Source organism: Apaloderma vittatum, unplaced genomic scaffold (genome assembly GCF_000703405.1).
Source record: "Apaloderma vittatum isolate BGI_N311 unplaced genomic scaffold, ASM70340v1 scaffold27624, whole genome shotgun sequence".
NCBI classification, from domain to species: domain Eukaryota; kingdom Metazoa; phylum Chordata; class Aves; order Trogoniformes; family Trogonidae; genus Apaloderma; species Apaloderma vittatum.
This window is the reverse complement of record NW_009712544.1, coordinates 1-21502: the sequence shown is the minus strand read 5'-3', so window position 1 is coordinate 21502 and position 21502 is coordinate 1. Positions and strand designations below refer to the sequence as shown.

The window sequence follows — 21502 nt, the reverse complement described above, 5'->3', positions numbered from 1 at the left end:
CGGCTGGGAGCTCACACCCGCGGCGGGGACAGGGCGTGTCTGCGAGACTTCGCGGAATCGTAGAACAGTTTTGGTTGGAAGAGACCTTCAAGATCATCGAGTCCAACCTTTGTCCTGTTCCCAGTTTTCGTTTTTAACAAGCGAATGACACTTACTGCCTTGTTTCCCAGTGAATGAGTGTTTTCCTCCATGTGTTTTCTCTGTAAATGTTTACGATTGCCCAGCAGCTAAAGGAGTAGGATAAAATTCCTATTAGTCAACGTGGGTATCTGAGCAAAACCCAGCCTATTAAGGTTCTGATGTACAGCTATGACACTGCATTTCTGTTGTGTATGAATTGATGTGGTGGTGTTGGGTCTTAGGCTGGACTTGATGATCTCGGAGGTCTTTTCGAGCCTTGATAATTTTATGATTCTGTGAAAAGGTCAATAGTTCTGCATACAGATGCTTTTTCTTTTTTCCCTTTCTCCTCTTTTTTTGACGTCGTTGCTTTTCATTTAGTGATTGAGAGCTGTTGAGTCCCATTCCTGCACACCCCTGAGAGTTATCTATCTACAACCTTAATGTCTTTAAGCCACTCGTGCACAGGTTCTTACTGTTTGGTTTGCCGTAGGTTGCGGGACGGTTGCACGTTGAAGTAATGCGAGTCACTGGGTCTGTCCCAGAACGTGTTGTAGAAGGAGACGACTCATCTGAGAACTCCAGTGAGAGTGGGAGCCTGGAAGTCGTGGATAACAACGGAGAAATCATTCATAGGGTGAAGAAGCTCTCCTGCAGGGTGAGTGAGAATCCGTGATGAGGTTAACAGTATCAAGCCTTTGTAACTATGTAGTTAGTCTGATATAAAGTGCTAAGTTATGCAGACTATTTGCATGCTAAAAATTCTCTGAAAAGGGAAACTTCTCGTGTTCCGATTCAGTGTAGGTCAGTCTGTGGTTGCCAGTGGCTGAATTAACTCTGGCATGTGCAGGTCTGTGTCACAGCTGGTGATCTTACAAAGGCTGTCCCTGGCAGACATAAGGCTGCCCTTAGTTTGATCATCTAATGTAGTATCTGTGAGTGGTGTCTGGATTTCATTTCTTTTGTGAAAATGTGCTTTGTTCGCCACTTCCCGATAAGTGAGCTAGTTAGATGTGTGTGACTGCTTTCCTTGCATCTGCATTTCTGTATATGCAAAATACAAATTTCCTAAATGGGGACATCCTTACAAAGCAATTGGAGTTGTCCTTTAAAAATTCTTGGCTGCTGGTACTTTAGGCATAAATAGTTTTGAACAATTTACAGCTGCAGAAGAAACATGCACGTTGATGATGTTATTTGTCTTGTCTCCTCAGGTAAAAATCAAAGAAGCAACCGGACTGCCGCCTAACCTCTCCAACTTTGTCTTTTGTCAATACACATTTTGGGATCAATGCGAGTCGACAGTAGCGGCACCAGTGGTAGATCCAGATGTGCCTTCACCTCAGAGCAAAGACGCTCATTTCACAGTGACCTTCTCTCACTGTAAGGTAACTATTTTCATTATGAAGCAGTGTGACCAGGAGGGTGGTACGTTTGACATAAGCTGGTTAGAATTGGAGCCTTGTTTTGCTGGAGGAAGGGAGAAGGAATCAAGACTAGTGACTGTACTTGAGAATGCCATTATATTTCACTTCATCACTTCTTCAAAGTGCAGCAAAATAAAAAAATCTTTTAATTAGTGGTCAGATATCATCTTTAATGCATAGGGGAAACTATAATTTAGACAACGACATCTTATTATAGACTTGCTTTCTAAGCTTGGGCATTCGTGTAACTTGGTAACTTTGACATTGTTTTCATGGAAATTTTTAAAGCGTGAAATGCAGTGTGCAGAAGCAGGAGTTGCTGAGGTGATATGTTTCACAGTTTTCTTGACCGGAATCGAGCTTTATGATCCAAACTGTGTGGTCTTACCAGACAGGTGGTTAGTTATTTCGCGTGTCCTTACCAACTCGTTGAGAACATAGAGTTATTGCATTTGATTGGATATGATTTTGGGTTTCTTTTCTCACCACCAGGACTATGTGGTGAATGTCACAGAGGAGTTTTTGGAGTTTATTTCAGAAGGAGCTCTTGCTATCGAGGTGTGGGGTCACAGATGTACTGGCAATGGCAGCTCTGTGTGGGAAGTTGATTCTCTTCACGCCAAAACGAGGACACTGAGAGACAGGTACAAATAAATTACACGTGACTGCACCCATCAGCTTTCCAAAGGCTTTTCTCCTACTTGTGGTGTGCAAAATACATTTCGGTGAGGCAACTGTTAGTTTTTGTGGGGGTGTCGTTTTAGGTGGAACGAAGTAACTCGTAGAATAGAAATGTGGATTTCCATACAAGAGTTGAATGAGATGGGTGAATATACCGCAGTTGAACTCCATCAGGCAAAAGATGTGAACACAGGGGGAATTTTCCAGCTCAGGCAGGTATGTATCTTTTCCCTGTCTTCTCATTCGTGCTTCAATTGATTCTTAATTTTATTCTTAGTCTTCCTTTTTTTTTTTTCTTCTCTGTTTTGTTTTTTTATTCTCTCTTCTTTTCTTTCTATCTCTCAATTACCTGTTTCAGGGTCATTCTCGCAGAGTTCAGGTGACGGTGAAACCTGTACAACATTCGGGAACGTTGCCTCTCATGGTAGAAGCAATTCTTTCAGTCTCTGTAGGTGGTGTCACCGCCAGATCAACTAAACTGCAAAGGGGTTTGGACAGCTACCAGGTATGACAGTTAATTTTTCATGCATTAATCTGGTTTCATTTGGTTTTGCTGTTCTAGAGCCAGCCCAGCATAATTCCAAAAGAGACTTTAGCACACCATGATATTTTGCAGCTTTATAGGTGTTTGTGGTTAATACATACGATGCAAGCAGATGGCACTGTATCTGCTGCTTTTTTCTTTTTTTGTTTTTTGCTTGTAACTCAATGTATAAGTGATAAAGTAACAAGTGGGATGTTTATGTTTACGCAAGACAGCAGGAGTATGGAAGTGGTTTTTAGCTTTGCATGGTAAGGCGATTGGTACTACAGGGATGGTGAAAATTGAGAAGGGGGAAAGCAGAAAAAAATGAAAATCAGCGAAGAAAATGTCTCATAGTTGGAGACTATTTACCTTTTCAAAAAGGACCGAGTGGTTATTTGATCACGTGGCCATCACTGGATGGGAAAGGGCTATTTTGTGTAGCAGAATAAAATCCTTAAGAAGTATAAATGACTTCAAGCTGATACAGGACAAATTCACATTGGAAATAAAGCGTGATTTTAACAGTGATGGCAAAGAACAAGTGATTACATTCGGAACCACAAGTAATTGTAACTTTAAATACAGCTGAAACTCTACAACTTGAAGATTGGTGATCTGCTTGCTCAGGCCTTTCTCTGGCGCTGTGTTCTGTGGGTTTTCTTTTTTTTGTAAATATATGCACTAATACTCAAATGATTGTGGAGCTGCTGTAGCCTGTAATGGATAAAACCTGTTTCTGTGTGTTAATAAGACTTTGGTTATTTGAATGTTGTAATTTTAACATTTTACAAGTCTGTGGCAGAAACGTTTGTGTTTTGGGGTATTCCCTTGAGTTGCTGTTGAGAGAAACGCATGTGGGGGTTTTTTGGTTTTGGTTTCGGTTTTTTTTTCCCCGTCTTTTACAAAAATCTATTTTCTCCTACCAGAAGGAGGATGATGATGGTGGTGATATGGATAGTTACCAGGTATTGCTGCTGTTGCTGTCAATCCTGTGGCATGGGGCACAGCTAATGCTAATAGCCAGCAACTTTCAGATGAGCAAGCGTACTGGAGCAGGCAAAAGCGGCTTTGGAATACCTGCGTGCTGGGCATTTAAGAGGCTACTCGGGCTATAAAACACTGCTGCCTTAGTTTACCTCGTGACTTTATACTCTTGCAGTGTGCTCTCTTCTCTAGTACTCAGCAGTCAGCTCTCCTAACTGGCTCCGTGAATTGCTATGGCTGGGAACAAAAAAAAGAAAAAAAAAAAAAGCTGAGAATTCAGAATGAAAACTGTTTTTCCACTAAATATCTTAGGCAAAGAAACAACCACCTGCAGCTGCAGGCATCTTTCACCACTAAATTATACAGCATAGGATATTTTGTTTGTTTTCTAAACAAACCATCATAACCTTGTGCAGTTTTTTGAAATACTTGTGAGACAGAGAGGGAGGGGAGGATGCCAGTGGAGGGAATACAGAAGTTTCAGTGAAGCAGTTTTTTATGGTTTTTTTTTTACATCTACACAAAACTAAACCTCAAGCCTGTTTGGGGTTTTTTTTTGTGCAATAAGTTTATATAACACAGTCAGGATTTAGACAGTGTAACAGTAGACTTATTTGAAAGGTGGCGAAGGGCAGAAGAGGAAATGCCTAAAAAAGTAAAACACATTTCAGACTTTTTCAAGGAAGTCGTATTTGTAATAGGCAGCCTTATGGAAGTAAAACCAGTTAGGTGAGAATGCTGACCTCCCTTCAGTTAATGTGTTAGGCTTTACAGCAATCTCAAAAATACCAGTTAAGGCACTAACTTCTTGCGGGCTGTTTATGCGCTTCCTGGCGTATCACAGAGAAGAATGAACCAGATTTTCTGTGATACCACAAAGCATGGTTGCATGATGGGTTTTGTTTGCATGAGAAGACTTTTAATCGCACTGATAGCAGCTGCTAGCAATGGAATTTTATGCAAGTTTGAGGGTGTACTGACCTATCTAATCTTCAGGAGAACTTACGATCAACTCATGCTACCTCCTCTTCCTATTCCATATGCTACTAAAAAGTTTGATTGCCACTCTTGTGAGTAATTAGCCTATGGTGTATAATTCTGCTCATCCACCGAGGCAGTCATGTTTTCTTTTCCTCCTCTTGGAATCTGAGACTTGAAAGCAAATAACCTTCCATTCATGGGTAATGAGGTACTTAATCAGTGTGCATGTCATTTGGGGAAAAAAGTTTCCTGCATCAAGCTAGCTGTTTAATATCGCTTCTGATGAAATCATCGCAAAATACGCTGCCCTTGATTCTTAACCCAATAACTTTCTTTTCTCTTGCCGTGCTAGGAGGAAGATTTGAACTGTGTACGAGAGAGGTGGTCCGACGCGCTGATAAAACGCAGAGAATACTTGGATGAGCAGATTCAAAAGATCAGCAACAAGCAAGGTTTGAAGCTTAAAGGTCCTGTCATACATACTTTATTCCCTTCACCATGAAAAATGTGTCACGTGTATGATACTGATCTCTTTCACCATAGAAAAATCTGAGGATGACCTAGAACGAGAAGCTCGACTGGTTGAGCAGTGGGTAGGGCTGACGGAAGAGAGAAATGCCGTGTTCGTTCCAGCACCAGGCAGTGGAATTCCCGGTGCGCCTGCAAATTGGTAGGTTTAGAAAAACCGCTGGAGCGGTGAGCTTTTCCTCTGTGAACATTGCAGACTGCAAGGTGAAAATCTGAGGGTGTTTTAGAGCTTTCTACGTTTTCCCGTACTACTACAAATTCTGCTCAGCTGGCAGAAGGCTGGAAGGTCAGGTGCTGGTTTGAATCTAAGAAAGGTTTGCTTAGTTAGCATATTACATGAAGTAACTTTGAGGTGGTTTTCAAGGTTTGCAAATCACTTTTGAAGTCAACGTGCTATTGTACAAAATTCAGAAGAAAGCTATCCTGTAGTTTGACCTCTTTTGGAAAAAGAGTGGTTCAAAAATGAATGGTAAAACACATGATAATTTCATCGATAAGGGATGAGGAGGGAAGAAATTCTAATTTCAAAGGACGTGTTCTCTTCTGTTTGACTGGAATTTCTAATATTTCTCTTTTAATTTCATTTAAATTTGTGTCTTAGTTAAGATCGCTGGGAGTGACATGCGAAAATGAGGAATGCAACATGTTAGATTTGGGAAAGTGGACAAGACATCAGTCTCTTACCAAGTGTACACTGGTGTCTCTGCTGTATCTTTGCAATATATTGTCTCTGCAATATCTCTTCTGCAGTAGGTGACTGACGTAGTGACATGCTTTCCTCGCCACATTTCCCCTTGCCCACCTGAAGTGTGCTGTGGGCACAGAGCTAAAAGCGTATTTATTGACGTAAAGACCGTGCCTTGCCAGTAGTTCCCTGTGCGGTTGTTTGAGAGGTTGCTGCCCTTTGCATATGAGATGACTGCGGCCCGTTAGCTTCACCAGAAACAGAGCGGGGCGTTTAACGCTGTCGCCCTCCCAGTAGCTGAAACATGCCGTGGGGTGAGCTAAGTTTTGGCAAAGTGGCTGCGTTTAGCTGCCGGTGTAGATAAACAAAATGTTGTCTGTGCAACACAGGCCTTCAGATCAGCCATCAGAATGGTGACAACATTCGTCGTTTGTTACAGTTAATGAATCTTGGAGGGAAATCCGTTTGCCCCAAATAGCTGAGGTCTGAATTTGCCTTCTTTGTTGACAGTGGTTTGTTTTGTTCCAGGATTCCGCCTGCCGGAATGGAAACACACATACCCGTCCTCTTCCTTGATTTGAACGGTGCGTTGGAATAGCAGATTAAGAAACTTGGAGAGGGGGATGGGGGAATTGTTTGGATTGATAAATCTGTAAAGGGCAGAATGAATCTAAAATGGCTAAGTGAAGTAAATCCTGGCAATGGCACTGTCTGATGTGGCTCGTAAAATGTTTTTCTTCTGATTCTATAAAATAAGGATAAAAATGGGGGAACGTATGAGTACAAGGATAAGTTGTACAACAGAAAATAGCGCAAGCTTAGTTTAAATCAAGCGGCAGGTAAGAAAATCCTGTGAACGTTTTGATGTACCAATCCACATGTCATTAAAGCACTGATGGAAAATCTCCCAACGCTTTCAGCCCTCCTTCTGCTGAGGTATCTGTAGAGTCTTAAACAGCAGGTTTAATGAAGAGCATTAGGACTGTAAGGAGCAATTTGTTAACGATTCTAAACGTTCTCCCTTTGAAGGTATTTAGTTTTATGTGTGAGAAGTCTTAAGACATGGATCAGCAAGAGACTAGACTTAGCACCACATTTAAGGACTGTTCACGAAGCAAACATATAAACGTCAGCTTGGACATAAAGCAGAGGAGGATCCACAGGCCTTGTCACATCCATCCCTGCAGTGGGCTGCTGCACATGTTTATACAGGCAACACTTAATAGCTGCCTTAGAAGCTGCTCTTCAAAAGGATGTGTGCTCTTTCCTTCATCTGTGCTCACAAGGAATGTTTCTATTTATTTTTTCGTTACCAGCCGAGATTAGAAGATGGAAGATTAGCTAGGATATTTAAGCAGATTGATGGATCGTTGCACACTTTTTATTTGTTTAGCTAAAAGCCTGATGTAGCCAGAACTGCTATTCTGAATTTAAAGATTTCTTGACACATCAGAAGTGATTTAGCTAAGAGATGAGCAGGTTAGGCTGACAAATGGATAAATTGGAAATTTTTTGGCTGGGTAAGTTAATGTCATGAATATCTAGAAATAGTGTTGAATTCCATTTAGGTTACACGAGAGCATGTTCAGGCTGAGCCTTAGCCTGGTTTTACTTTTATTTTTCCTTTTTTAAGCTGAAATTGTCTTCAAAATGCTGCGGAGTCATAAGGTTCATTAGCATTAAATGTATTATGAAATATGGGTAGGACTTTATTAAAACTTTGTTGTTACAACTTTGCCTCTATATATTAATATCCTTTGGTATAAAACACTCATTCTTTGCACATTTGTTTCGTTAGCTGATGACCTCAGTGCCAATGAACAACTTATAGGTCCCCATGCATCGGGAGTTAACTCCATCCTACCAAAGGAGCACGGGAGTCCCTTCTTCTACTTGCCCATCATAAAACACAGTGATGATGAGGTAAATTCTCAGCAAGCCTCCTTCTTGCAGCTTATGTAAACACTTTCTTCTTGTGTTTTATTTTCCATCTTTATGTATCTAATCAGTATTTTTTTTTGTCTTAGAAGTACCATCTGTATCTAGTGCTGCCTTAATTTTCTAACCTATTGATTTAAGAGGATAGGACTTGTTAGCTCTTCTGTTGTAATTCAGAGGTGACAAGTCTCAGCAAAAGAATAATTCAGCTGCCTAACTCGAAATCCCTTCTTTCCTCACTCTTGAATCGCTCCTCTTGCAGGCTCTTGATTCTTCACAGAAAACTACTTCATTTATTGAACACATTAGGCAAAGCTTAATATTTAAGCTTTTCATTTGTAGTACACAATATTTTTTTTTAAAACACGAAGTTTGGAAACTGTTGGAAACTAATGGTTCTGAATCTGTTTTGGAATTTAACTCGATTCTCCCATGTCCTGTGCCAACTCAAGGCCATTGCTTAAGAGATCGAGAGGCCATTTCCAGAATAAATGGGACACCCAAATCGGGGAGGAGTCGGGGGGAAGGCAAAAGACACTCTGCAGGATGGGAGTTTATTCTGTGCGGGCCGATACAATCTAGTCCAACACAGATGGAAGATTTGACATTGGATGAATACACGTCTAATACGGTCGCAGTAGGATTTGTATTACTCCAGTCTTGCTTGTGCTCTCCTTTCCATCTCCAGCTGTGTGAAGACTTCCTTGTGGGGCAGGGTTTGCACAGCGCAGGGGTTGTCCTCACACTCGTTTTCCCTGATACCTTAACACCTCTTTTATACTTCTTCCAATAAATTCCTTACTATGAAAGGGAAATTTGATTCCGCTTTGTTCAATGATGGTTATTTTTCTCTCATTAAAGAATTGGTTAAATAGCTGCAGGTCATACCTGTTGTTAGAATGACTGAATCTCTGATTTCCCTTTCCTTCCTCTGCTTCGTTTGTCTGCACAGGTTTCAGCCACTGCTGCTTGGGACTCTTCTGTCCACGATTCAGTGCACCTGAATAGGGTGACTCCTCAAAATGAGAGAATTTACTTGATAGTGAAGACTACTGTGCAGCTTAGCCATCCTGCTGCAATGGAACTGGTGCTACGCAAAAGGATTGCAGCCAACATTTATAACAAGCAGGTAATAAGTGTGTGCGTATATATATATATATATTTTATTATTATTAATTTTATTTCATATCCTTGTTTTTTATTAATGTGTTTTCTTAGCTGCTTGCTTCATTTTCTGTAAGTTTGGTCCCTCCAATTCTTATGAAAGACAAACACTAAATTTTTTTTTATAGCTTACAGTGAAGCTGTGTGCTCCTGGTATATCCCTTTGAACTGTCCATTTCTCAGCCTGATTTGGTTCAGAGTGTAACTTTTGTAACAAAAAAATTTACTCTCTTGTCTACGCAACTTGAGATGTTCTTTGATTCAGAGAAGTTTGCAGTAGCTTATCTAATATAGGGTCACTGCATCTGTGGGGCCTTCAGATGTCCAGGCTAAACATAACAGATCTTTTTTTTTCCTCCTCTCCCTTTTCTTCCCTCCTCTCCCTTTTTTCTTTTTCTCCCTGTCTGTTATTCATAAACTGGGCTTATTTCCCACCTCTACCCAGATGTGGGTACATTCCCTACCCGCTTTTACATGATGATTTTGGAGAGCGAGTTGTCTTTGGCCACAAGGGTGGCTGCCTTCCCCCTCGCTTCGCTGCTCCATGGGTTTAGATGATGAAGTTTAGACAATGAGGTGGTTCATGAAATGAGAAGTTTGACGAAGAGGAGGCTGAGGGGGGACCTTATCATGCTCTACAATTACTTGAAAGGACATTGTAGAGAGGTTGGTGCTGGTCTCTTCTCACAGGTAATTAGGGACAGAACCAGGGGAATGGTTGCAAGCTGCAACAGGGCAAGTTTAGGCTGGACATTAGGAAGAAATTCTTCACAGAAAGAGTGGTCAGACCCTGGAACAGACTGCCTAGGGAGGGGGTTGAGTCGCCATCCCTGGATGTGTTCAAGTGTCGCTTAGATGTGGGGTTGGGTGAGATGGTTTAGGGGTGACCTCGTAGTGTAGGTTTAATGGTTGGACTCGATGATCCCAAGGGTCTTTTCCAACCTGAATTGTTCTATGATTCTATGTGACAGTAGCTGTACGTTAGAGACTTCTTACAGCTACGGTTCTGCCTGTACAAGTTACTGCACAAGGATAGAGCATTGATGCAAACCAGGAGGAATTGGCTACTGGTTGAACTTGGTAGGGTTGTGTACTGAGCACAGGGCTGTAAAGAGTATTTAAAGGATCATTAATGCTAAAAAGGAACGTACTAGATTGTGGTCCTGAAAAATGTGCTTTTGTGGTCAAACAAGTCTTTGCATTGCAACCTCTTATTTCTTAGGGTGACATAAATAGTAATTTTTAAAACAACAATTGAAAATTACTTTGTTTCTAGAGTTTCACCCAGAGCTTGAAAAGGAGAATATCCTTGAAAAATATCTATTACGCCTGTGGAGTGACCTATGAAATAGTATCCAACATACCAAAGGTAAATTAAACCATATTCCTCTGATAAATTAGCTGAAAGGAACAGAACGACCTCCTGCAGTGGTAATACTGATGGGGAAGCGAACGTCCTGCTTTGCCAAGAGGAGGCAGTGTGTCAAAGCGCACATCCTGAACTTCAGCCGACACATCACATTTATCTTTAAACAGCTGAAGACTATAGGGGGAGTTATTTTTTTATTTTATTTTTGGACTGTTGATTGTAATTAGGATTATGGGTTAAGGATTATCGATTCAAATAAATGTCTGGATGGAGGTAGTCTAAAGGAGTGATTTAATACACTGGAAACAACAGGCTTTAATTTTTGAAAGCTTCAATAGTGTGACTTGTCATTTAGGCTACAGAAGAAATTGAGGATCGCGAGACCTTGGCACTGATGGCCGCGAGGAGTGAGAACGAGGGCACGTCCGATGGCGAAACCTACATTGAAAAATACACACGTGGCGTGCTGCAAGTGGAGAACATTCTGAGCCTTGAACGACTAAGACAGGCAAGGAAATGCCGCTTGTTGCGCCTTTTGAAGTGGATCATGAGAATTTGAGTAGAAACAGTTGATATTTTAAAAATATTAAGCGTCGGTTGTTTTTTATTTAGGGGGTTTTTTTACAGAACGGTGGGCAGGTCAATGTAAGACTAAGTTACGTCAGTGAAATACAGAATTCCGACAGTGGTGGGTCTGGTAAATACAGCTGGCAATGGTGCGGTGCCTGGAGCCTGAACAGGCAAATGCCAAAGGGTGAATTTCAGACACAAACTTTGGTGGCGTTTAAGATTTGTAAATGCAAGCCCTGTTTGCTGTGCTTAGCCACGCTGGAAGAAGTTTCTGTCCCGCTTGATCATTTCTCATGAGACTGTGGCGTTGTTTTTAGCATGTTCTTTTCTTCACGCAGGCGGTCACAGTCAAAGAGGCTCTCTCCACCAAAGCGAGAAACATCCGCAGAAGCATCAGCACGCCAAATGTGCACAACGTAAGGACCCCTTATCCTCTGGGAAATTGGTATCAGGCAGGCAGAGGGATGCTGTCTGTGTGCTGGTGGAACGCTTGCACGGCGTGCTGCCGTAATGCTGGGTCTGTGCTAGGACTAACCGGCCTGTAGGAAAGTTGTCATGAATGGAAGTGAGTCACTCAACCCCTCCCCACAACCGGCCGTCCTAGGAGATAATAAAGTTGACGGGGAAGTGGAAGGCTTGGTTGAAACGCTTCTCCTTTTGTTAAGGATATTCATTTTGGAAGTAGCTTAGCGTGACAGCTGTCCTGTTTCAGATTATTTTTACTTCAAAGTCCCTTTAATGGTTTTCACAGCATAAGGGATGTTTTCCATTTTATGTGTTCTCCAGTCACCCACTCATACAGCACAAACATAGCTGTCCTTACAAATTATCTTATCTGAAAAGGGAGAACAGAGGAGTTGTTGTGACTAAATGATCATAGTGTTCCCTCAAGGCTTTCTGTTTCATAACCAAAAGGTTCATTCTGCCTGTTGATGTTCTGTAGGTGTCCTGTAGCCGACTAGACCTTTCTGCCTGTGACGAAGACGATAAGGTATGTGAAGGTGACAGCAAACAGAGCGCAGTCTCACATGTTTTCCCTTCTTTTGAAGCAAGATATATTTGAGAATTAAAAAAAAAAGGAAAATTATATTTTTAACAGTGAGTTTACATAATGTGTCTTCAAAATGCTGCACTAATTATATCTTTTTTTTGGGTAATCCTTTTTGTCCTTCTCTGCTCTTAATGTACTTCACTGGGAAGCTAATTAGCTCCTAAACAACCCATTTGTGTGGGCTAGAACATTGTCTTAAGTCAGCAACTTGACGTTCCTTTGGTTTGGTGTTTGTGTTTCTTTTTTTAAAAAAAGAAAAACCAAACCAAAACCAAACTCCCTTTGAGTGTACCTATTATTTTTTCCGTGTTTACCTGGATCAGCATGCGTATTATATTTTTGTTTTCTTGTTTCTCAGGGTTGGTCTGAAAGTCACCTGGATATATCTGACTGTTCGTCCAGTTACCAAGATGTATCGTGCTATGGTACTTTACCCAGGGAGTCACCTCGCAAGAGCAAAGATGGCAGTGGTGAGACTTTCAAGTCTATACATTTTGACAGTGTTTGTGGGGTTTTAATTACTGCATTAAACTAAAAATTAAATTCTTAGTGCTCTTTTCCTACTAAGTGCACTCTCCAGCTTCTTGCTTTAGCAGCTAAACATAATCTGGAAGTAGGGAAGAAAGGGAGAAATGAGTGAAGACACCCAGGCAAGGATGAGAAGTTGGGGGTGTCCAAGAAAACCAGGAGGAGGGCAGAAGAACAAACTAAATGTTAATTCAAACTGTGAAAGGAGGTGGAGGGGGAGAAAATAATTCAAAAAAGAAACAAAAAGGAGTTGTTATTTTTGTGAATTTGAAAATGGAGATGCTTTTGTGCAAGTAGGAAGGGACCTTTTGCAGGTTCTTTACATGATTTGGATGTTGGCTGTGTTGTGTCAGTGTCACAGGCACCTTATTTCATGCAGGTCAAAAGTTACAGCGTGCTCTTAATCGGGCAGCACAGGTAGAGATGCTGCTGCAAGAAAATGGAACTGAGAGTTTATTCTTTGCTTTCTTTGTAATTTCTTTTTTGGTCATCCTGGTCATGCAGGAGTGCAGGCTTGCTTCCTGGGCACAATTGCAGTGTTGTGGACAGAGGCCAGGTGAGGTGCTGGGGAAAAAGAGCCATCGCTTACACTTTCAAGGACATTTCCCACTGTTTTTGTGACTGAGATGAAAAGGAGAAATAATGGAGACTCAGAATAGAAGGGGCAGATGCTGCTATTCTCCCCTTTCCTTCTGTTTCCAGACCTTGCAGAGGGACATAATCTCTCCTTGTTGAGTTCTGCGTTTTCTCATGCCGGTGGTTAAATACTAAAACACTGACATTTTTCTGTACCCAGCAACTTGCCAAATGCATGGCTTAATCCTTCAGTTATTTTGAATTACGCTCTTGCAGTCAAGGTATGAAGAACTGAAAGACAATATTTTTGCTTTTTTGCCTAGGCATTGTAGCAGAGAATTCCCATGCTTTAATGGCCAGCCCTTTTAAAGCGTTTTCTCCTCAGCCACCAAAGTTTTTCAAGCCCTTAATGCCAGTGAAAGAAGAACATAAAAGGAAGACCCCGCTTGAAAGTCGACCTCTGCTCAGCCAAGAGGTAATCTTTGAAAACCACCTGTTTTTTTCTTAAAGGGGATCAATGGATTTTGTGTACTTGGCAAATCGTTTGCATTAGAACTTTGTAATTATCTGGTAAAATTATTCAGGCTGTGCTTTATATGTGGTGGGCTTTTGGTGTTTGTTTTTTACCCGAAACACTTGGGTGTTTTTTCACTTCTTGGTAAGTATTCTCCTTTACAGGGTACTTCTGTTCTATTTTAAAGTAGCAGTAACCTGCTATTATTATTATTATCATCATCATCCCAGCAAGTTGTTGGTGTGTTTTTTCATAGACATAAACATAATTCTGTGAAACAGCATTCTAGGGTGGCCGTACTTCTCACCCTCTATTCCTCAGCCTAAAACTCTGTAGGGAGAAGCGCATGAGTTCTACCCGTTAACTCGCATTTTGACATGCGCGTGGCCGCCTCGGGCCTTCCACTTGCATCGCTTCCTGGTAACGCCTTGCTAACCTGCACGCGCCGAGCGCTGCCGTCGCGGTTTGGGTGACGAGTTGTGTGTCTCGACCTTTGCAGAGCACGCCTTCGCCTCGGGTGCGCTGCGCTGGCTGTGCTGCACCCGCGGGAAGCGGTGCCAGCGGCGTGCCCCTAGAAAGCCATAGCGTGCGTGAGGAGAAGATTGTAAGTTCTGCAGGCCTGGTGGTGGGCTTGGGGCCGTTTGGTGGCGGGCTTGAGGTGTGCTGTGGCAGCAGAAGACAGGTGGACTGTGGATGAAGCCGCTTGCCTTTGATTGTAGCAGGTGGTTAGAATGAACAGGTGCTTGCCTGGCTTGCAGATGCAGTCTTGTTGTAACTGGGGTTTCGCATTTTGATTTTTTTTTAGCATTTTTTTTTTGTTTTGTAATATCCATGTGTGATTTATCTTGTGGGGTGGGTGGGAGAGGGGAGGTTTTTGTTTTTACAGGGCACAAATGATCAAGTCAAGGGTGGTTTAGCGAACTGTGTTGTTGTCACTCTAATATGCCTTGTGTGTTACCCAGATTTTGTGACTATACCTCAGAGTAAATGGAATGATCCAATTTTGTGTAAGTAACCATGCATTTAGGTGTGGGTACACTACAAAAAGCTTCTTATTGCCTGATGCGGAAGTAATAAGACTAAAATAAGATTGCTGCTCTTAATTAACCTGCAGCTTTTCTTCATTGTAACTCAGGCGGTGGGTTGAGGTGGAGGGCTTTTGTTTTAATCTTCACCTGCCAAACCCTTTTCTCACTGCTGCTTCAACAAAAGGTGTATCGTCATTCCTGACTTGGGTTTTGGGCTCTCAAACATGGCTGTCAATACTCACTTTAATCAGAGCTTTAGATTTAAAATTCAAAACCTTCAAATTATTTCCTCTAAGTATTATAGGTCTCTTCTACCACAAGGAGTTACTGATGAATTTTTTTGTCGGACTTTTCTGATTCGACAGTTACTTTGATACCACGTAGCCAAGCATTTCAAAAAAAAACTTTAAGAAGTTCAGTTTGGATTTCTAACACGATTTTGTGGGTTGTTACACCTCAGTGTTCTGGTGTATTTATTAGGAGCTTGGCTGCTGGTTTTGGGTAGCAGCTGTTGATTTTCCATAAGGTAGCTGACACTCACTGAGTCACTGATACAAGCAGCCTGAGGGTATTTGGAAGATAAAGTCTTCTAGTGGGTTGAAAAACGTCCCTTGGAAACTAAACAAAATTTTCACAGCAGCTTCAGAGCAGTTTTACTCCCTTGAGTAAAAACACAGTCCCACCCCATGCATACCCAGAAGTAACTCGGGCATTTCCCTGTGCTGTTCTCTGAAGATAAGCAGAAGCTTTCAGAGCTGGAAAAGGGCAACATCCTGCCGCAGGCTTTTCCAGTTAGTTTGAAACTAAATCACTGAGCACTGTGAAGCTGCTGTTGCCGACAGGGTGCTGGGAAGAGCTGTTCCTTGAGTGCTCAGCTGCTTGCTGCACGGGCTTCTCGCTGGCAGCAGCACAGCTTTTCATTTGGTTGCGCAGCAAGTCAGAACAAGGGAACTGGGCCATCCAGGTGATGCCCAGATTGCCACGAAGTCGTGTTTCATTTAGATCTACTGCCCTGTCTGATCCCCGTAGCGGCACTAGAGCGGGTACTGGGCAGGCAGCCTGTAGTGAGGAGGAGGTCGAGATGGGTACTTCACATAGTCCTGCCAGCTTACGGCGTCAGGTTTATCAAATTACAGCTTCTAGTCAGGCTTTTTTTATCACTTTAGGAAGCAATATTTTAAGACGTAGGCTTCACAGGCATCTCCACGTTTTTCAGAGGTGGAGCAAGCCTATATTTTAATTAGGCTGGAGTATAAATTTCACACCTAGTGCTCTTTTTAAAAAAAAAAAAAATCCAACCAACAAAAACTAGGGGAAAAAACACCTCCAGGTTAGATGAAAGATCTTGTCACATGAGCATAAGTTTGCTGATAGGTATCTGCAGGATGTTGTACTTAACTGCTGCTGCTGAATGGGGCAGAGGAGCTGGTCACAAATGACTCGGAGAAAGCCAGCGCACTCGATGCATTCTTTACTTCAGTCTTTATCTGTAAAACTAAACCCCAAGCCCCTCATACCCAAGGGAAGGTGTGGAACGAGGGAGACTTACCAGGTTGGAGAGCACTTCAGCGACCTACGTGTTTTTTAAGTAAGCTCACAAGTGCTCAAGGAGCTGGCTGATGTTACTGCAAGGCTGCTCCCAATTATCCTTGACTGTCACAGCGGTTGGGAGAGATTCCTGAAGGCTGGGAGAGAGCAAATATCATGCCTGTGTTGAAGAAGGACAAAGAAGAAAGATTTAGCAAACTACAGACTGGTCAGCCTCACTTCTGTCTCTGGGAGAAAATCTCCCTCAAAAGCATTTCCAAACATATAAAAGTCAAGAAGGTGACTGGGAATAATCAGCATGGATTTACAAAGGGGAAGTTATGTTTGAGCAACCTCAGTTGCCTTCTACAGCAAGGTGACTAGCTTAGGGGATGAGGAGAGAGCAGTGGATGTTGCTTACCTTGACTTTAGTAAAGCTTTTTATGTTATCTCCTATAACATCATGGCAGATGGGCTGACAAAGCACAGGTTAGATGGGTGGGCAGTGAAGTGTGTGAAAAGCTGGCTGAAGGGCTGGGCCCAGAGGGTTGTGACCAGCAGTGCAAAATCCTCTTGGAGCTCTGTAACAAGCAGCGTACGCCAGGGCCCACGTACGTTCAACACCTTTGTTAATGACCTGGATGCTCGGACACAAAACCAGGAGCAGCAGCTGATACACCAGAGGGTTGTGCTGCCATTCAGAGGGACCCAAACAAGTTGGAGACTGGATGTAGAGGAATCTCCTGAAGTTCCACAAGGAGAAATGCAATCTTGTATGTGGAGAGGAGTGATGCCAGGCACTGGTATGTGTTGGGGGCTGGCTGGCTGGCCAGCAGCTTTGCCTCGAAGTACCTTGGGCTGCTCATGGCCAACAAGCTGGTCGTGAGCCAGCAGCGAGCCCTTGCAGCAGACCACCAGCAATTTACTGGACGTGGCCAGCAGGTTGAAGGAGGTGATTCTTGCTTTCTGCTCAGCAGCTGTGAGGCCATATCTGGAGTGTTGTGTCTGGTTCTGGCACCCTAGTGCAAGAAAGATCTGGACTGGCTGAAGCGAGTCTGGTGCAGGGTTACAAAGATCATTAACGGCTGGCATCATCTGACATACGAGGAGAGGCTGAGAGAGCCTCAGGGGAATCTCATCAATGCATAAAAACACCTGATGGGAGAGAATGAAGACAAGGTGGATTGTTCTCAGCAGTGCCCAGTGACAGAACAGGAGGCACTGGACACAAAGCACGTGAGATTCCCTCTGAACGCAAGAAAACATTGTTGAGGCGTGGTCAAACACTGGAATGGCTTGTGCAGAGAGAGGTGGTGGAGCCTCCATCCTTGGAGACCTCCAGATGCACCCAACTGGGCACAGTCTTGGGACAGCCTGCTCTGGCTGACCCTCCTTGAGCAGGGCAGTTGGACTAAATGACCTTCCAACCTAAACAATTCAGTGATTATTCCGACACGTGCAAACTGAACAAACCTGCTGGCTGCCTATGTATGTGAAGCTTTATCACTCAAAGTTATTGGAGCTCTCTTGGCTATTATGAACTATAGGAAACACTTTCAAGAGGATGATTATCTCAAACTTGTTGTCCTCACTCTCAATGCATTAAGTTTAACGCATTGTTTACTCATTCTTAATGCAGCTGGTTAAGTATCGTGCTTTTCCTTTTCCATCGGTGATTGATGACTGATGCCTGAAAGCATTGAACTCCTTCAGGTGTCACACAGGATCTGTTTTGATCAGTAATTGAAACCCTTGATGCAGATAAAGGAATAGAGAAATAATAAGTGCTTTGAGTTCCTCTAAATTGTAAGTGCTTCAGCAGTTTTTGTTTTTCTGAAAAAAATTTTTCTAGGAGGAATTTGCTGTAAACTAACCATTTTGAATATACGTTTGTGTACACATAGATATGTGTATATATAAAAAAGAGTATTTTACATGTGCACATATATATAAAAATATATATACGGAAAATGAAGTGCTTAAAAAAAGCATCCATGTGGAGTCCTGCCTGCAGTATTTTGCACTGGGAGAGGAGTACAACCGTGTTACCGGGGTTTTTCTCAGATGCATTTTGACAGACGGAAGGCTTTGGGTGAGATCTGTGAGAGCCCCATTTGTGGGCTGGTCGCGGCGCATCGCCGCTTGTTACCAAAGGGGAATTTGGGGAGCTTCCTCCAAAAAGTCTGCTGGGTTGATTAATGGCACTTACTTCACTCCAAACACATAAGTGTACATGCAGAAATGCTTCCTTGAAAAATTCTCTGTAATATCTCATACTTTTGCCTTCATTTTCAAACATCATGAACGTGTTCAGGTGTGATAGCCTGGGATAAGCAAAATTTAGCTTCACTGATACCAGATTAACAGCAAACCCCATTGTGAAGGATAGTTTTTGATAACCAGTATTGCAGTGGAGACCCTGTAAAGCCTCTTCTATTCGTATTTACATTTATCCTGTTAGGCGGTCAATTAGCTCTATAGAATTCCTTCAATAGGTTTAATTAGTCTAAATGATGATGAGAAAGAAGCTTGTAACACATGGCTTTAAAAAGCTGAGTACAGCGAAAATAGGTAATTATAGAACTTGTTCATGTTGTGAGCCTTCTTTACCCCAAACTTTATTGCTTTGTATTTTCCGACCTACTCAAAATTTTTATTTTGTTCTCTAGAATTTGAATAGCTCAGTGTAGACAGGATAAGTTTCCAGCAACTCTTTTCCACGTTGTCTTCCATTCTTCAGGTAAAGAATATTAAAGCTGTATATTTCTCCGTGTTCAGAAAGGAAAAAATAATCATGGAAGGTTTGTTTATTTTGAAAACTTTACTGTTGAAGGTTCCTAATCCCACACAACTCCCTTCTTTTTCAGGACTCCGAGGAGGAGGATAGCGAGTTGGAGGCCATTAATAAGAAGCTGATAAGTCCACAAAGTTTTCAAAATTTCCGGCCTTACGTACCAGAGGAGTTTGCTGACTTCAGTGTTTACAATGCTAGCCTGGAGAACAGGGAGTGGTTTTCTTCTAAGTCAGACTTCATGAGTTCACGTGTTCTTGAGAAAGAGGTATCCCGCAGCCCCACCACTAGCAGCATCACTAGTGGCTACTTCTCCCACAGTGCCTCTAACGCTACTCTGTCTGACATGCTTGTTCCCTGTAGTGAGAGCACAGACCAGCTCGCCAGTCACACGAAGGAGCTGGACTCTAGTGATCCCTCAGGATCACCTCTTGCACACGATGTAAGGTCTTCTTCGGGCAAGGAAGGTCGGGAGTCAGAAAAGGAGTTAGCGAAAGAAAAGCTACCTGTGTTACCACTGAGAGAAAACAGTGCCTTAACGGAACAAGTACCACTGTCCCTCGACACTGCTGGCACAGACTCGCAGCGGTTACCCGGAGCTGGGTCGTTTTCAGCTCCAAGTTCCTTGGACGGCAAAACTACCTGTCCTACAATCGAGTTCTCGGTGCGCGAAGCAACGGTTGAGCGCACGATGGATGTTCTTGAAGATCACTCCTTTACAGAGTTCATGGGCGTCGAAGACGGGAAGGACTTTGACCATTCAGCTCCGCAGCCGTGTTGCCTCATGTCCTCTAATGGAGTGAGTTCCTCGGAGTTACCCCGAGGCCCTGCCAAGGAGCAGAGCACGTGCCGGGGCCAGCTGGATTCAGCGGCGGCAGGCGACCGGCCCGTGGGTGCCACGGAAAGCCCTTTGCGTTCTGTAAAAGAGACTTCAGACCGTGAGACTTATCCAGATGCTTCTGTAGATGATTTTCTTGGGAAGGACCACTTGGACGGTTCCGATAGCGAAGAAGGTGCTTCTGCAGATCAAGCCCACGTCTTGCCTAGCTGGGTGGCAGTGGGTGAACAAGTGTGTCTTGGAAGTAATAAGATGGGAACTGTGAGATACGTTGGAACGGTGGATTTTTCCGCTGGAATTTGGGTTGGAGTTGAACTAAATGTTCAGCTGGGTAAGACTAAATACGTTCTGGGTTATCTCTGCAGTTAGCATGATCTATTTTTGAAGTTAAACTACAATCATATGCTGTCCTGTCATGGGAAATACCTCTCATTTCACACAGGCTTGGAAGCTGATACACCCAGTTCTAGGCCGTTCATAGGAATACTTTGCTATGGGTTAATTTTTAACTGTCTTTAAGCCCCATTCTTTGCACTGCATGTTTTTGCACATCGTGGGAGTTCCCTCCCATTGCTGTGCATCTATTTTTTGTAGATCAGAAAAAGAAGCAAAGCCTAAAAATGGCAGGTATTTTTTCAAATCAACGTGCATGCTCATGGGCAGTACTGATGAGGGACATCACCCGTGAAATAGGTTTGCTCTCTGTAGCTTTCAGAGATTTTTATTACAGGTTTTTTTTTCCATTGCTTAATTACAGAGCACAGGTTTTCTTTAACTTCAGTTCGATAGGGTCAGAAGAAGTAAATGCTCTGCAAGTGTTAGAGACTCCTACAGAAATGCTTCAGATCTTTTTAAAAGAAGGTTTTAGTAGTTTAACAGGCATCGACACTGGTGCTAGGAGTTTCTCTGGCAGCAGAGTTTTAAGCTGTGCAAGCAGTTGGCTTTGAGGATTGTTTTGTAAAAGGAACAAATGCTTGACATTTCAAACTGTTGGTTAACAAAGTGTGATTTTAGGAAATGACCTATTTGGTCACAATTCAAGCCATCCTTTGCAGGTTTGGTTCTCTCTGGCATGAGTGGTGTGCATCTGGCTGCAGCAGCTGGCATTAAAAACTTGACTATTTGACAGAAAAATATTCCAGAAATATTGACCAAAGATATTCACACTTCAACGCTACGATTGCATGTGCTAACAAAAGTGCCAACAACTAATTCTGTGCGTTTGCTTTCATTGAAGGGAAGCATGATGGGACTGTAAAAGGCAGAGAGTACTTCCACTGCAAACCACGACACGGGGTCTTTGTTCGTCCCGGGCGCCTCAGCAAAGCACCAGCTTCCACGAGGAAATGGAGTAGCGCTTCACGGTCTCAGGCGTCTTCCACTTCAGAGAAACGGAAAAACTCTGTGTTTCAAGGCTCATCGCCCACTCCTAAAATGGGAGGAGAAGTCCTCTGCCATTCCGGAGATGCAGCAGCTTCTGCTTTTTCTAGGAAACAGGAAAACAGGAAATCTTGGATTAACTAAACTGCAGTATTTTTGCACTTACTACACGCATCACTGTGTAGAAAACTTTATGGATTTTCGAAGCTATTGTACATTTTAATCTGTCCGTACAGAATGTATATTCTCTAGAGTCATTGATTTAATTCTCTAATTTTTTATAAATAATATATATA

At 42.6% G+C, this 21502-nt stretch overlaps 1 protein-coding gene across 1 annotated transcript in view; it reads left to right on the top strand.

Moving 5' to 3' along the window:
* Nucleotides 1-21350, top strand: part of KIF13A (kinesin family member 13A) — a 65607-nt gene extending 44257 nt beyond the window's left edge. The window contains exons 20-39 of the mRNA XM_009868043.1: nucleotides 614-778; nucleotides 1335-1508; nucleotides 2040-2191; nucleotides 2312-2444; nucleotides 2587-2733; nucleotides 3681-3719; nucleotides 5072-5171; nucleotides 5263-5389; nucleotides 6461-6516; nucleotides 7731-7855; nucleotides 8823-8999; nucleotides 10311-10403; nucleotides 10759-10911; nucleotides 11312-11389; nucleotides 11917-11964; nucleotides 12383-12494; nucleotides 13452-13603; nucleotides 14142-14246; nucleotides 19065-20157; nucleotides 21064-21350. Coding sequence (XP_009866345.1) covers nucleotides 614-778; nucleotides 1335-1508; nucleotides 2040-2191; nucleotides 2312-2444; nucleotides 2587-2733; nucleotides 3681-3719; nucleotides 5072-5171; nucleotides 5263-5389; nucleotides 6461-6516; nucleotides 7731-7855; nucleotides 8823-8999; nucleotides 10311-10403; nucleotides 10759-10911; nucleotides 11312-11389; nucleotides 11917-11964; nucleotides 12383-12494; nucleotides 13452-13603; nucleotides 14142-14246; nucleotides 19065-20157; nucleotides 21064-21350 — 3516 coding nt within the window. The remainder of the gene's footprint in view (nucleotides 1-613; nucleotides 779-1334; nucleotides 1509-2039; nucleotides 2192-2311; nucleotides 2445-2586; nucleotides 2734-3680; nucleotides 3720-5071; nucleotides 5172-5262; nucleotides 5390-6460; nucleotides 6517-7730; nucleotides 7856-8822; nucleotides 9000-10310; nucleotides 10404-10758; nucleotides 10912-11311; nucleotides 11390-11916; nucleotides 11965-12382; nucleotides 12495-13451; nucleotides 13604-14141; nucleotides 14247-19064; nucleotides 20158-21063) is intronic.
* Nucleotides 21351-21502: the final 152 nt, after the last annotated feature.